The 16,011-nt window shown below is 47.3% G+C and overlaps 1 protein-coding gene across 1 annotated transcript in view; it reads left to right on the forward strand.

The window, feature by feature from the left end:
• LOC144114751 (nuclear hormone receptor FTZ-F1 beta-like) overlaps nucleotides 1-16,011 on the forward strand; it is a 97,086-nt gene that overhangs the window by 46,026 nt on the left and 35,049 nt on the right. The window contains exons 6-7 of the mRNA XM_077648689.1: nucleotides 506-725; nucleotides 13,035-13,406. Coding sequence (XP_077504815.1) covers nucleotides 506-725; nucleotides 13,035-13,406 — 592 coding nt within the window. The remainder of the gene's footprint in view (nucleotides 1-505; nucleotides 726-13,034; nucleotides 13,407-16,011) is intronic.

A 16,011-nucleotide genomic window follows, 5' to 3' on the forward strand; every position in this document is an offset into this window, starting at 1 on the left:
ACATTACCAATGGTGGGCACTCAGTAAAGCATTTGGGGAACTGTGAAAAGTTGTAGCTCCTGTGCGGTTTTCATATGAAAAGCAGGCAACAGTTGATCATGTGTTCACCAGATATATTTGCTGTGACACAAACAATTTTGGGCAGTTTTTCAGGGGACAATTCGATAATCTGGACGTTTTTTCTAGCTCCTTGAAGTTCAAATAAATTTACTTTTACTGTGTTGCGGCAAGCTGCTTCATCTCATTTAGCCTGGTGATAAGTTCTAATTTTTGAAAAATATTGGAAATTTAATTGAAGCCATAAGGTGCGTGCATGTAAACTAACTGCATATGATATGATTGAAGCCCGTACCTGAGTGTTGGTCTGGATATGTGCTGGAAATTTATTAGTAGGTTTAAATTTGGGACTGTATTTTGCATGCAAAGTGCTACTACACCATGAAGCTTGGCTTGAGCTAGTCGGCTCCTTTGTGTACCATGGCTGTTGTGCTTGTTTTCACTGCAGGGCCGCCATGTGTCCTTGGTCGAGGCAGTCTACTCCCCCTCTCAAAGCCCAAGCCAGGGCCGACATCGGTTGGCTGATGGCCTCTCCCCAACAGCAGCTCACTTACGCAATCTTTCAGTGTCCCGCACAAGCACCAGTGCGGTGCCATACACACCAGCCAGCACAGAGCCCCCTTACCCTTACCTCGTGGTTCAGCCTACACCTGACACTCGATCAACAGGTACGTAGCAGTTGGAGTGTCATGGCCAGGAGCTCTCGCTGCACTTATTAGTGAATTGCCTGCAAGCAAGCTTGTAACTTTTAAAGCTTACAGAGGGGTAGAGACACTGAAATTGTAATTGCATTTCCTTCACCTGTACAGTACAGTCATCTTCACTTATAACTAGGGGTGTGCGAATATTCGAAATTTCGAATACGAATTAAATATGTTTGATATTTCATTCGTGTTCGTATTCGAAAATTGATATTCGTGATTTTCCAAACATTCGAAAATTCCCGAATACTCGCCAGCAATCGTATACTGCGCATACTTTCATAAAATCGACCGTGGCAAAACCACAATATCTGGGCAAATTAGCTGATAATCGAGTTAAAAATTCCAGGAAAACAATACAGAGGTCATATCCGCTTCCTTCTCCGCCGTTTATCACGCGGACCAACCGCATCCCGACGCCACAAGGCTTCACCTGGTGAGAATTTCCCCAAGTGGGCTTTCCCACATATCACCCGTGCTGCGAACAAGATGGCCGACGGCCCGCTTCGAGCAATCACAACGCGAAATCGCGCTTTTTTTTTTTAATCCTTCGGTAATATGTTACATATTTAATGCCCACATCCAAAGAATGCGTCCTGTCGCCTTCATAACTCTCCAAGCGTGACTTCCGCCATCCCGTTTTGTAAACTACGCTATGCGGGAAAGCCTACTTGCGGAGTGCCGCGGGAGCCTCCTGAAGGGGCGCGTCGAGTAGTCACAATAGTGCAAGCGAACCTGTTAAAATCTCGCCTATTGCATGGTGCATTGTAACCTGCACACCTCTTTAGCGGGCGTAAATTTCAACATTTGCACACCCCTACTTATAACAATATTCAAGTGCCACAAAAATTCTATTGTTATAACCGATAATTGTTATAAATGGGTTGTGCAAAAAAGAGCATAACTGCAAAGAGGGGACATGGATGGCAAGTGACATGCGAGCTTCACTGAGGCATCATTTTGGTGGCCCCGGAAGGGACCTTGTAAACAATACGAGAAGGTTGCCGCGGCTGCCTCTCAGCTTGAGAAATCCCGAAGAAACGCTGGGGTGAAATCGTCACAAGGATCTCGCAATATACTTCTCACTGGCTTGCATGAGAAAATCCCATGTTCGTCAGCCTTGCTTGCCTCACGCGAAGATTGCCGACATCCTTCTCCATGGCCTCTTTTTGAAGCGCTGTATCCAGCCGTCACCTGGCTGGAAGTCCATGTTGTTAATCAGCAGGGCAAACTGCTTCACCTTTGTGGCCAGAATGGGCCCGGTGGTTGGCAAGTTCTGGGCACGGGCACCAAGAATCCACTCGTATAGAGCCTCCTCCACCTCCTTATAGGCACCTTGTTGAACGCGTTTGCGCCCATTGTCAAGGGAGCACTTTTCGTTGTCGAACTTCTCAGTGGAGCAGATGATCATCGATACCGTCGGTTGCGATAGTGCGTACTTCTTAACCAAGTCACACACTTTCTTACCTCTTTGTAGTCCTTCACGATACTGCACTTAAGTCTCCAAATCGATAGCCGTGTGATTTCTTTTCACCGGCAACGTTGCCCGATAATCAGCGGGCGGATGAGCCCTCTTCCGGTTCGGCGGCGATTCAAACGAGACGGAGAAACCACGTGGCGAGGAACGATTTCGACGCAGTCAACTAACACAAGCAATCAAATCCGTTGTCAGAACTGCGCAGAATGAGGTGCGAGCGAGCAGATCAGCGCTGTCAGCGCGTTGGCGAGATCCATTCGTGTTTCGGAGGGCAGCGCGGCGTAGAGCTATGGGCGCAGCCCATTTGTGTTCAAAGGGGTGGAAGGGCAGTGGGAGTGAGGCGCGCGAGGCTGGCAATGCGGAGAAGGCCAGAAAACAGGTTATATTGTATGAGCGTGTGGAGGTTGCCCAGGGAGGCGACCGCGGCCACATTTATTGAGAGCTGCCGAAGAGGATACAGCCGCTGAGCGGCGGCAGCGGCGTCCAGCCCTGGCCAAGGTCACGAGCATTCTCTCTAGCGCGTGCTGGGAACACTTAGTCCTTTTTGGCATCACGCGCACTGCCAGCCGCGTTGGTCGCTACAGGCCTCCTCCCCCCCAGGCGATCACTCGGTATGAGTAGAGTCGTGCAGGCTGGCCGGGGTCCGAAGGCGAGGCTCAGGCGGGCGACTCTGGCTGTGGCATTGAGGCTGAGCTTTCGGAGGGTGTCAATGGATGCGGAGGGTCAGGTGAAGAAGATGGGTCAGCCGGGTCAGCAGCAGGAGACGCTGGCAGGGCTGACGGCACCGGGAGAGCCGAGGCCGAAGGGAGGGCCAGGGGCGCACCGGGAGGGCTGGAGGCGTCAGGAAAGCCGGGGCCGTCGGGATGCCAAGGGGCAGCGGGAGGACAGGCACAGGCACCGGTTCAGCATCGTTGTTAGGCAAAATAAGGCGGGTAACTATCACCATGCTTTGTGCCGCTGTCACCAGTTTTTGTGCGAAATTTTGTGGAAAATTTGCAGCTGCTGAGGCTCTCAGTTTCTTCGGACATGTAGAGCGTGAGATTTGTTTTGTTTTATTTTTAGACAAGTAAACCCAAAAAGGCAGGTGCTTCTCCGTACATACTAGCAGCGTCGAGTGTTCGTCATGCGGTCCCATGCGGTCCATAGCGGAGATGATGGCGGTGACTGCCACATTCGCGTTTACAGCGCGATCGCAAAATGTCTTATGCTAATGACTACGAGTAACGAGGTGTACTGTAAATGTTTCGTTGCCCATTTCATCCGCATTTATTTTTATTTTGGCTTCCATTCTGCACAGTCCTTTAGAGTTTTCACATGAATACTGGATGTAACAAAAACCTGCATATAACAAAAAATTGGGGACTTTTCTTGATTTCGTTATGTCCAGTTTTTACTGTAATAAGCAGAGACTGAAATTTTGGTGTCTCTGCTCCTGTGAGCCTCGTGTGATTTGTGGTACTAATAGGTAAAGAAGCAAAAACCCATTTTGTGTGAAAAGGAAGCACTTTTGGCAGCACTGCATGTTGCAATAATGTAGAAGGTTTGACAGTTGCAATCACTGATACTGATATTTCGTTGCATTCAGGTTTTCGTAACATGCAGTTTTCACGAGAAGACTTGAAAGGACAATGCAGAACGAAATAAAAAATAAATGTAGGTGAGATCACCTTGAAAATATTTGCTGCAAGTCGTAAATGAAGAAAAAAGTTTTGCGATAGTGCTGATAGCGCAATTGCGGCACCTCCGCCGTGGCTCGTGCAACACAGCTACGGGTGGGGTGGAGAGAGTGGGGGAGGCGGTGGCACCGTTGCTAAGCTAGAGGAGAGCGCATGCAGTTGTGCCACCACCAGCGGACTGGCCGCAGAGACACATGCTTCTTCCTGCATGTTCCCTCTCTCGGTGCGCCCACCGCTGTAGGTATATCCCCAGGAAATGGACTCTTTGCCTTGGGTTGCTGGCGCGCTCCGCTGTCCCCGCTCTTGACGCAGCTAACGGCGCCGGATTAATGCAAGCAACTACGCAGTGGCGAGAGATGTGCGCTGCTTGTGCCTTGTCTTTTTTGCTATGTGCTGTTATTTTTTGCTGGTTGTGAGCATGAACTGCTGCAGTACCATGTGGTATGACATTCCAAAAGTGAAAACAGCAGAGGTCTACACACGGTGCTCCATGTCAACTATGGTCGCTCGTTGCAATCGTAGATGTTCCTCTCATGTCAGTTCGTGCATTATAGTTGTGAAACTTCTCTGCCAAATTTCGTAACGGAGCAGACACTAACAAATAGTCGGCGTAGTTAGTTCATTCTATCAAGGTAAACTGCCACAACACCTTCAGATTACATGGAGGTCTCAAATACACGTGCTTCAATGGGATGGCGCTGGGGAATTGCGAAACTTTGTAATATTGAGGAATTCGCTATATGGAGGTTCATGACATTCAGGTTTTATTGCATTGAAGGAGGAAAACTTGATTTTGTTTCCATACCGAAATGGAAAATTGAAAAAAAAATGAAAATTGGATTTTTGGGAAAGGAAATGGCGCGGTATCTGTCTCACATATTGGGGACATCTGAACTGGGCCATAAGGGAAGGGATAAAGGAGGCACTAAGAAAAGAAAGTAAGAAAGAGGTCCGGCACGTAGTGGAGGGCTCCGGAATAATTTCGACCACCTGGGGATCTGTAATGTGCACCGACGTCGCATAGCACATAGACGCCTTAGCGTTTCGCCTCCATCGAAACGCGGCCGCCACGGTCGGGTTCGAACCCGGGTACTCCGGATCAGTAGCTGAGCGCCCTAACCACTGAGCCACCGCAGCGGGTCCAGACCCAAATGGAGGGGTGGATTTGTTGCGTTTTGGCAGAATTTCTCTGCTAGAGCTGCTCTTCAGGCATTACAAGGGAACGCAGAAGGGATGGTGCCGGTCACTTTGTGGCCCGAGCTGGTGCGTTTAGTTCGTTTTGCTAGCTGTCACATTGCGTTTCACCAGCAATGCACCACTTCATGCCCCTTCGATAGTGACCTCTGATGTTACTCTGCCGGTGGCATTAGCTAAGCTAGAATCATTGAAAAAAAGACAAATTGTACCGGCAGGGTTAATTTTCAAAGATGTCAGTCTTGCATTTTTGTCTTTTTTTTTTTCACATATCTTATTACTGTTCACCCTCATTAAAAATACACTGTGGTCAGCAAATTTTTTTTTTCATTTGCTAATTTTAGTTTTTTTAAGTAGGGCTGTTATAGTTGAATTTTGGACGAGGATTTTTAGTTTTTGTTTTACTCTGATCGCAGTGGACCCCTGGACTTGCTTGCTTCAAAAGCTGAAATTTTGCTTCAACTCCCATTGTTGTGGGCTGCAAGAGCTGAAATTTTGCTACGAAACTCGCTTTTTTTTTATCTGCTACAAGAAGCTTGTCAGTTCCACCACTGTATGCTTCAAAATGTATGGGAGGTATAGGCGTCCCTTTTGCTTAATGACCTGCTACAAGAAGAAATGTATGGCCATGCACTTGAGGAGAAGAACAGGTAGCTTTGAACATTTTTTCTCCTCTGCAGCAAGATAGCTTCCCTAATAGCAGGCAAGCTTCATAGTGACCTTGAAATGTCACTGTCTAGCCAACAGCCGTCGAGATCTTGATGCTTATGTTGGTCTTCTGTAAATGCCATAGTCACACAACTAGTCTCCACATGTGGATAGTAGCTGTATGCTCAATGTAACAGTAGACATTCAGTCTGAAACTTCATGCCATAGTACTAATGCACATTATGACGGTGACATTGCCTTGAAGCATGCTATGTCAGGGCTCTAAGTGGGGCCATTACAAGCGAGTCCAGCTACAGTATAATCTCATTATAACAGACCTCAATAGTGCCCAGGGTTTTGGTCTGTTTTAAGAGAAGTCTATACAATCCAAATACTGTTACAACAGACTTTGGTCTATAACCACACATGAGTCTGTTGTAAACAGAATACACGACATGCAATGCCTGCCAACAACATATGCTTTATTGATAACTTAGCACTTCTTAAAGAAGTACGTCAACTTTGGCTGAACCGAATAAGTAACAGCTTTTGACACAATTTGTGCCTCCATTAGCACAAGGCGATTGACTTCTTCAGGTGCAGCATTTTGCTCAAAGTATGATTTTAGGCCTTGGATATGCTGGAGTGCTTCGGAGGTGGTAACCTTTCGAGAGGCAGTGACACCTTCATCCTCTTCGTCATCCTGGTCTTGGTCAATTTCAGGCACTTTCCTGACTTGGGCAACAATCTCGTCGTCCGTCAGCTGTTCCGTGCTGACCAATTCAGCATCCACGCCCGCATACTCTGCAAAATCTTGTGTGCCGAATGCTTCTTGCACAGCTGACCACAGTGCTGGATCTGGCTGGTCTGGATCCTCTGCCTGAGGTGCTGGTGGCTCATTGTTGTCCAAAATAAATCCAGCTTTATGAAAACAATTCTTAATAATGTTTGCATTGAGTTGCTCCCACAATGCTTGAGATTATCTGTACAGAAAATTTCAAGTCTATCACAGACTCCCTCTTCTGTTGCATGTCATAGAGCAGGCGCTCTGCAAGGCGAGTGCGGTATCTTGCCTTGAGAGAGTGAACAACACCCTGGTCTATTGGCTGTGCTTTTGAAGTTGTGCCAGGACGAAAATATAACACTTTGGTGGCCTGCAGCTCTGGTACTTGCATATGGCTCGAGCAGTTGTCAAGGAACAGTACCACATTCCTCTTCTCGTTCCTCATCTTGCTGTCAAAGTTCAGCAGCCATTTGTTAAAGATGTCTTTCGTTATCCAGGCACTTTTGTTGGACTCCCAGTCTACAGGAATGTGCACTTTGTGCAAGCATAAGGGCCTTTTAGACTTCCCTATGACAAGGAGCTTTACTTTCTCGCTCCCATCCATATTGCAGCAGAGAAGAATGCTCACACGTCCTTTAGACTGCTTCCCCCCGTGACATGCATCTGCAGAGAAAGCGAGCGTCATTCCCGGTCTCGGTTTGTAAAAAAGTCCGCTGTCGTCAGCGTTGAAAATATCTCGCGGAGCGTAGCCTGCAAGCAGACCCGGCAGCGAATGGTCTTTCCAGCCTGCCACCACACCATCGTCGACGCTGTCCGACTCTCCAGAAATGCACTTAAAGGAGATTCCGTGCCGCGATTTGAATCGGTTTAGCCACCCTTCACTGCATTTGAAGTCGTTGTGGTCTAAAACGACGGCAAGTTGTTCCGCCCGTTTCCGCAGCAGAAAACCATTCACGGGTATGTTTCGAGAACGGACGTCACGAAGCCATACAAGCAGTGACTCCTCGACGTCCGGATGCGAAGCCTCGCGGAATCGGAACCTCTTCGGTTGCAGGTCGTTGGTCACCTGCTTTGTCAGAATAGCATCCTTGTTCTTCACGCATCCTTGTTCTTCGCATCCTTGTTCTTCACGCAGCAGACAATCTTTTCTTGACCAGTCTGGCTGAAAGCGGAGCAGGGGTTGTCGATTTATGTTTAAAGTCGTTCTCTGCTATTTTTTTTTTCGGCGAGCCGTAGCTACGAGTTGAGAATCGACAGATTTACGTTCGGAGTTTGTTGGTACGCAGCAGCTGTAGACGGCGATAGCAAAACGGCACCCGCCGTTGAATATAGGCCGCATTTACTGCCAAAAAGTCCGCTGTAGCGAAGTGCGAATCCAAGTTATCTCCAAAATCTGGTCCGCTCTATCCGAATGTCCGTTGTAGCCGAATCCACAGTAAGCGAAGTTCAGTCAATGGAAAAGAGAGGAAAATCGATCAAGCATTGCAAATCGGTATGTTATATCCGAATATCCGTTGTAACCGGATCTGTTGTAACGAGATTATACAGTTGAACCTCTATGTAACGAACCTCTATGTAACGAATTCCTGGATTTTACGAAATTTTTCAATTCCCCAGCACATCCCCCATTGAAGCCCATGTATAGGCGACCTCCATGTAACGAACTCGTTGCGGCAGTTGACCTTGATGTAACGAATCCGTGGCTCTGATCATCGAGCTGTATCTTGTAATGTTTTGCCCGAAATTTGACCGGGCAGTGCGCAACTTTAATGAATATTGTTTAAGTAAGTTTTTATATTAAAAGGTAAAGTAGACCGCGAGCAGAACGCTTGCAATCGCAGCAAACAAGCAGACCTCAGTGATGATGATGATGTTGAGCGCCGCTATCGCCGCTCCGTGGCAAGCGTAGCAACTTTTAAGCTTTCATTTTGTAGCTTGACACTAGGTGGCACTACTATGACAAATTTTTCGTGGTGTTGCGGCGCAGTTATGGTAAGCCTTCTTCGTCAGCGTGTTGACGTGTGTGTGTTGGTGTGTGTTTACGGTGTCGGTTCGTTACGATGAGTTCTGCTGTGAGGAAACGCAAAGTTTTGTTGCTTGAAGATAAGCTCTCGATTTTGAATGCGGTTACCGCCGGCGAAAAAAAGAAGGATGTCGCTGCCCGCTTCAATATACCAGCCAGCTCCCTGTCAACCATTCTTGCTGCAGAACAAAGCATCCGCAGTGCGATGGAGTCGGGCACAAGCGCCCAGAAGAAAAGACTGAAGACGTCGACGTATGCTGATGTGGACAACGCCGTGTTTGCATGGTTTTTGGACAGACGAGCACAAAACGTGCCCATAAGTGGCGCGATTTTGCAGCAGAAAGCCATAGATTTTGCTTGTATCCTGGGCCACGACGACTTCAAAGCGAGTAACAGCTGGCTACAAGGATTTAAAAGCCGGCACGGTGTCGTCGGAAAAGTGGTATCTGGCGAGTCTGCCTCCGCAGACAGCGATGCTGCTGCCTCGTGGGTGGCCAAGAAGCTTCCCGGCATTTTCAGCCACTATGAAGCTGCCGACATTTATAATGCTGATGAGACGGCCCTGTTTTTTTAAATGTTACCGAGCCGCAGGTTCTCACTGAAAGGAGAAGACTGCCGCGGTGGAAAGCAAATTAAACTCCGCGTGACGGTTTTGCTTTGCGCCAACACTGATGCCAGCGACAAGCGAATCCTGTTTGTTATTTTCCGCAATGCCCGATCCAGATGTTTTAAAGGAACAGGGCGGATGCCAGTAAAATATGTGGCAAACTCCAAAGCTTGGATGTCGCGGGCAATTTTTTACGACTGGCTGAAGGAGCTCAACCAAGATGTCAAGCGACAAGTTCGCAGCATTTGTTTGCTGCTTGACAACTGCTCCGCCCACCATGTGGAAGGCCTACAGCTTTCTAAGGTCGAGCTGCAGCATTTGCCACCTAACTGCACTTCTCTGGTACAGCCCTTAGACAAATGGGTTATTAACAGCTTTAAATGCTGTTACCGGCGTCGATTGATACAGAAGATGCTCCTGGACATCCGCCTTGAATGGCCAACAAAAGTGGATATCTACCAAGCAATCGAAATGCTTGCTGCGTCGTGGCAAGAGGTCGGATCACAAGTGATCACCAATTGCTTCGCCAAGGCTCAGGTAAATAAGGCCATTCAAGCTACAGTCACTGAAGACGAACCTTCAAGCCCACCCGAGGTCGCAGAAGCGTGGGATGAACTACGCATGAACGGTGGGGTGCCCGACGGTGTCGAGGTGTGCAACTTTTTGTTCGTGGACAACGGCGCCGTGGCTACGGAAGAGATGACTGATGCGGCACTTGTCGAAACCGTTAAAGATGGCCTTGAAGGTGACGGTTCGTCAGAGCCTGATACGTTTTGTGCTGTTCCCACCGCGAGGGAACTGATGGACGCGGTGGACGTTCTGCGCCATTTCGTCGGCTCGCAGGACGATGAAGCAGCCATGGATGCCTTAGTTTCCTTGGAGCGCCGAGTAGTGGCTTCGATCGGGCAAAAACAGCAAGCGAAAATTACGCAGTTTTTCTCTATTAAATAAATTCTTTGAATGGCGAGTTCACTTGAATTGATATCTGTCGAATTTTTATTTCGTTTTGGCATAATCCTTACCAGTCTTAACCCAAAACTGCATGTAACGAAAACCTGGATATAACGAAAAATTGCGAACTTTTTTCAATTTCGTTATATCCAGGTTTGACTGTACTGTATATTGCCAACCTGTTGTGTAGACATAGCTTCTGGCACAGACCTGTCAGTAAGAAGCACTAAAGAGGAATACTAAGTCAGGCTACTCTGATAGGTTAGGGTCACCTAATAACAAATGTCATGTTTACCTTAAAAGAAATAAACGCCTGTATAAGTAAAAAAAGTGGGGAACACGTGGTGACACCACTTCAAGATTCGTGCAATAGTGACAAGTGACCAGTCATGAGCTTTCTGGAGGAACGCTGTTTTGCCGTCTCAATCGGCAGTCACCGTTGAAATACGAGAAAAACAGCACAGCGAGCATAGCCCACAGTGCGTACAGTTCCGTAATTAAAACAGCTCAAGACAGACAACTGGGAGAGTGGTTAGTCGCAAACACGAGCGCTGAATCTTTCTCCTCTCATTCAGTGCACTCGAGCTGCATGTAGCCGTTGTACACTGCAAGTTCAGAACTGCAAGCTCTCAATGGCATTCATTTCATACTGTGTCTGCTTGCTACACGGTCAGTGAAGCAGTTTCGTTCCGACTTCAGCTGTCAAATCAACTACTTCGTGCAGGCTGCTGGTGTTAAGAAATTTGCAAACTGTTCCTTTATTTTAGTATGTGCTCGTGTGACATCGTGCACGCATTACGTAAATTGCCGGCTCGCAAGGCAGGGTTTTCCACAAGAAAAACATTCAGCCAGCTGATATGTGATGCATGCCTTCCCTGCCGACTGCTACAGCCGGCAGGTTTGCAGACTGCAGTTGGAGGGGAACATACTCTGCTTCGTTTCCACTTACAACCCACAGGGAGGAATTCACGAACATAGAAGTTGCAACAACCATAGCAGAGTTATACCCCTGCCACACGGCAAATCTAATGTCATTCCCATCGAATGACATTTGTTCGACTTAATGTCATTTATTCTGCGTGCTGCTACACGGCCAAAAGTAATGCCATTTGCAAATGATGGCGATTGCGATGGAGAAAAAGTGCAGCATAAAAACATTTCGATCTATGCTTCAATATGTTTCGAAAAGTATTGTTTTGCGAATGGAAACCGATATCAAAATTTTAATCCTCGTTTCAATAACGCGTTGATCACTGCTATCCACCAGGAGTCCAAGCCAAGCCAAAGTTCAGCCAGCGGCGGCAGACACTTTGATTAGAGCGTAAAGTCTCCGTACCCGCCCTCGGCCATCGCGGATCCAGCAAGAATATATAACAAACAACTTCGAGCGCACAACTACCGCAGCATTTGACACAGCCAGCACTCCGGACTCCGGCAACACAACGCACGCGCCTGCCGCTGGCTCATGGGCTGGCTACGGCTGGCTTTGGGCCACGCTACACAAAAAAGCCAAAAACATGCCTGCTCGACTATTCCGGTTGGCTGGTAGCGAGAGTGACAGTTTTATTTTTTTCTGGTGCTATTCAGTATTATTATATAAATGAATGAACGACTACAGAATTATACGGGCGTTGAAATATTATAATGCTTGTGTCGCGTTTGAAATTTATGTTCGGTGCATGTTCTCACCAAGTCTCTGGTGTCGAGGGAACACATTAGCTCGGAGTTTGCTGGCGAATGAGTTCCCCAAACTCATTCGATACCTAATGTCGTTTTCATCGAATGTCATTATATTTTCTCGTGTGGCAGCAAACTAATGTCGTTTTGAACGAATGTCATTCGATGGAAATGACATTAAATTTGCCGTGTGGCAGGGGTATTAGTCAACAATTACAGTGCGTAGTTAGTCAACAAACATGCGATAACCAGAAGCACAGTGCACCGTTTGATGAGAAATGCGCATGCAGTTTTTCGCTCAGATCTGGTGTTGAATGAAATGTGCAGCTGCCGCTCACATTCTTTTGAAGATCTTTCGAAGCTTACATGTATATTTCATGATGTCTGTTTACCTGCATGAGTGCAATGAGTAGTTTATTTTGCACCCATGAAGCCTATTTCTACCTTACACGCAGGTTGCAATGAGACACAAATGCAGGTGTTGTTGCGGGGAGCCCCCATTGAAATAGTGGAGGGCCGAGGCAGCCTGCAGTTGCACTTTTCTACCATGACCACTGATCTGTTGACTTTCAGTTTTTGGTTTATGGCTGTGTTTCTGGTTTTTGGAAGTGGCACCTCTGATTGGTCAGATTGCAAAGACGTCATATAGATGACGTCGAAACAATTTTTTTTTTTCGCTGGCGCTTGCATGTGGAAGGGTTTTGGGACTCTCATTTGTGGTTTTTCTGAGCAATGCAACCACCTTTCCGCATAGGAGAAACATTGGCAGTGTTTTCAAAGAATAATCTATCAGTCTTGCTTAGTTTGATATTTCTCTTTAGCATACTTTTAAAGACTGTAATAGTTGTATATATTAATTTACAGGGCCCACCAGTATCAAAGGGAACAACCAGTTAGCACAGAAAAACTAATTTTTTCTCTACTAAAGTTGAAAATGACTTGAATATTATAACCTAAGAGGAAAACAAGTTATAAAACAGGAAAAAGTGTGTCTCTTATAATTATGTAGTAATTGAATGATCAAACTTTGTTTCTTTTCATATTGAGTGACCCTGTTCACATCTTTTTTTTTTTTTTATAAAGCCCAGAATTTGGGCATGTTTTGAAAATTTTAAGAGCATGCATATTCTATCTGTGTTGGCAAGTTGTCCATATTAATGAAAGCTTTTGCCTAGTGTTGTTGTGTTGCATATTGTGTCCTCATTTTTTGTCAATGATGTGTGCTTGCTTTTGTTGCAGCTTCGAGTGCGTCGGTGGCATCAAGTGCCTCGGATGAGTCGAATGCCTCTGACCTGTCCAGCCCAACACGGCGCCCCTCAGCAGAAGGTGGAGGAGGGGACCCACTGGGTGCTCTTGGAGAGGCCCCCGGGGGTGTTTCACGACAGCAACTGCTCAGTGGGCCATGCCCCATCTGTGGGGATCGTATCTCGGGCTTCCACTATGGCATCTTCTCGTGCGAGAGTTGCAAGGGTTTCTTCAAGCGGACTGTGCAGAACAAGAAGCACTATGTCTGCCTCCGAGGGGCAGCTTGCCCAGTTGCCGTGGCCACGCGAAAAAAGTGCCCTGCCTGCCGTTTTGACAAATGCCTCAGGACGGGCATGAAGCTGGAAGGTATCTGCCATTCCTTTTCTTCTCTCTTTCATTTTGCTTAAGGCACATGCTTCTTGATACACTTAATCCTGGATGTGTGTAATGAACCTCCATGTAGCAAATTCTTCAATATTACAAAGCTTTTCAATTCCTTAATGCTGCCCCATTGAAGTGTGGGTAGTTAAACCTGGTGTATGTGTAGTTAAACAAAATTGAAAAAAAAAGTCCGAGATTGTTCGTTACAACCAGGTTGTCGTTACATGCAATTTTTGCAAAAAAGAGGTGAAAGGACACTGCACTATAGAAACCAAGATAAGAAATAAATGTAGGTGAAATCACTTTGAAGTTGTGTGCAGAAAACAGCGTTACCCGATGTCATAAATGTTTCACGATCGTTCTACCGATTGCAGCACCAGGCACCGCTACCTCCGCCACGCTTGTGCAATAGCGCTACGAATGGGGTGGGGAGGGTGGGGGAGGCGGAGCCGTTGCGGCTGAGTTGGAGAATGTGGCGGCCACAATCGGCGCCGGAATCATGCGAGCAACCGTGCGGCGCCGATGGCCGCACACTGCTGGTGTCGTTTCCTTTTTGGCTATGCGCTATTATTTTTCGCTGCTTTTGAGCATGAGCTGCTGTAATGCCACTTGGTATGATGTTCCAAAAGAGAAAGCACCGGATATGCGCCGACGGTGCTGGAGCACGGCGCAATGTATCAACTACGGTCAGTCGTTGCAATTGTTGTTCCTCTCATGTCAGTTCGTGCTTTATTGTCACGAAACTCTTGTGTGGTTCTGCCAAATTTTGAGTAACTCAGCACTAGCTAACATGTAGATGGCGTTGCCATTTCATTATACAGTCAAACCTGGGTATAACAAAATTGAAAAGAATTCCAAATTTTTCGTTATATCCAGTTTGTCGTTACATGCAGTTTTGGGTTAGGGCGATATCAATTCAAGTGAACTCGCCATTCAAAGAATTTATTTAATACAGGAAAACTGCGTAATTTTCGATTGCGGTTTTCGCCCGATCGAAGCCACTACTCGGCGCTCCAAAAAAACTAAGGCATCTAGGGCTGCTTCATCGTCCTGCGAGCCGACGAAACGGCGCAGAACGTCCACCGCGTCCATCAGTTCCCTCGCGGTGGGCACAGCACAAAATGTATCAGGCTCTGACTAACCGTCACCTTCAAGGCTATCTTTAACGGTTTCCACAAGTGCCGCATCAGTCATCTCTTCCGTAGCCACGGCACCGTTGTCCACGAACAAAAAGTCGCACAGCTCGACACCGTCGGGCACCCCACCGTTCATGCGTAGTTCATCCCACGCTTCTGCGACCTCGGGTGGACTTGAAGGTTCGTCTTCAGTGACTGTAGCTTGAATGGCCTTATTTACCTGAGCCTTGGCGAAGCAATTGGCAGTCACTTGTGATCCGACCTTTTGCCACGACGCAGCAAGCATTTCGATTGCTTGGTAGATATCCACTTTCGTCGGCCGTTCAAGGCGGATGTCCAGGAGCATCTTTTGTATCAATCGACGGCGGTAACAGCATTTAAAGCTGTTAATAACCCCTTTGTCTAAGGGTTGTACCAGAGAAGTGCAGTTAGGTGGAAAATACTGCAGCTCGACGTTCGAAAGCTGTAGGCCTTCCACATGGTACGCGGAGCAGTTGTCAAGCAGCAAACAAATGCTGCCACCTTGTCGCTTGACATCTTGGTTGAGCTCCTTCAGCCAGCCGGAAAAAATTGCCCGCAACATCCAAGCTTTGGAGTTTGCAACATATTTTACTGGCATCTGCCTTGTTCCTTTAAAACACCTGGGCCGGGCATTGCGGCCAATAACCAATGGGATTCGCTTGTCGCTGCCATCAGTGTTGGTGCAAAGCAAAACCGTCACGCGGAGTTTACTTTGCTTTCCACCGCGGCAGTCTTCTCCTCTTAGTGACAACGTGCGACTCGGTAACATTTGATAAAACGGCCATCTCATCAGCATTATAAATGTCGGCAGCTTCATAGCGGCTGAAAATGCCGGGAAGCTTCTCGGCCACCCACGAGGCAGCAGCATCGCTGTCTGCGGAGGCAGACTCGCCAGATACCACTTTTCCGACTACACCGTGCCGGCTTTTAAATCCTTGTAGCCAGCCGTTACTCGCTTTGAAATGGCCGTGGCTCAGGATGCAAGCAAAATCTATGGCTTTCTGCTGCAAAATCGCACCACTTATGGCCACGTTTTGTGCTCATCTGTCCAAAAACCATGCAAACACGGCATTGTCCACATCAGCATATGTCGACGTCTTCAGTCTTTTCTTCTGGGCACTTGTGCCCGACTCCATTGCACTCCGGATGCTTTGTTCTGCAGCAAGAATGGTTGACAGGGAGCTGGCTGGTATATTGAAGCGGGCAGCGACATCCTTCTTTTTTTCGCTGGCGGTAACCGCATTCAAAATCGAGAGCTTATCTTCAAGCGACAAAACTTTGCGTTTTCTCACAGCGGAACTCATCGTAACGAACCGACACCGTAAACACACACCAGCACACGCACGTCAACATGCTGACGAAGAAGGCTTACCATAAATGCGCCGCAACACCACGAAGAATTTGTCATAGTAGTGCCACCTAATGTCAAGCTA

This window comes from Amblyomma americanum, chromosome 1, assembly GCF_052857255.1.
Source record: "Amblyomma americanum isolate KBUSLIRL-KWMA chromosome 1, ASM5285725v1, whole genome shotgun sequence".
NCBI lineage: Eukaryota > Metazoa > Arthropoda > Arachnida > Ixodida > Ixodidae > Amblyomma > Amblyomma americanum.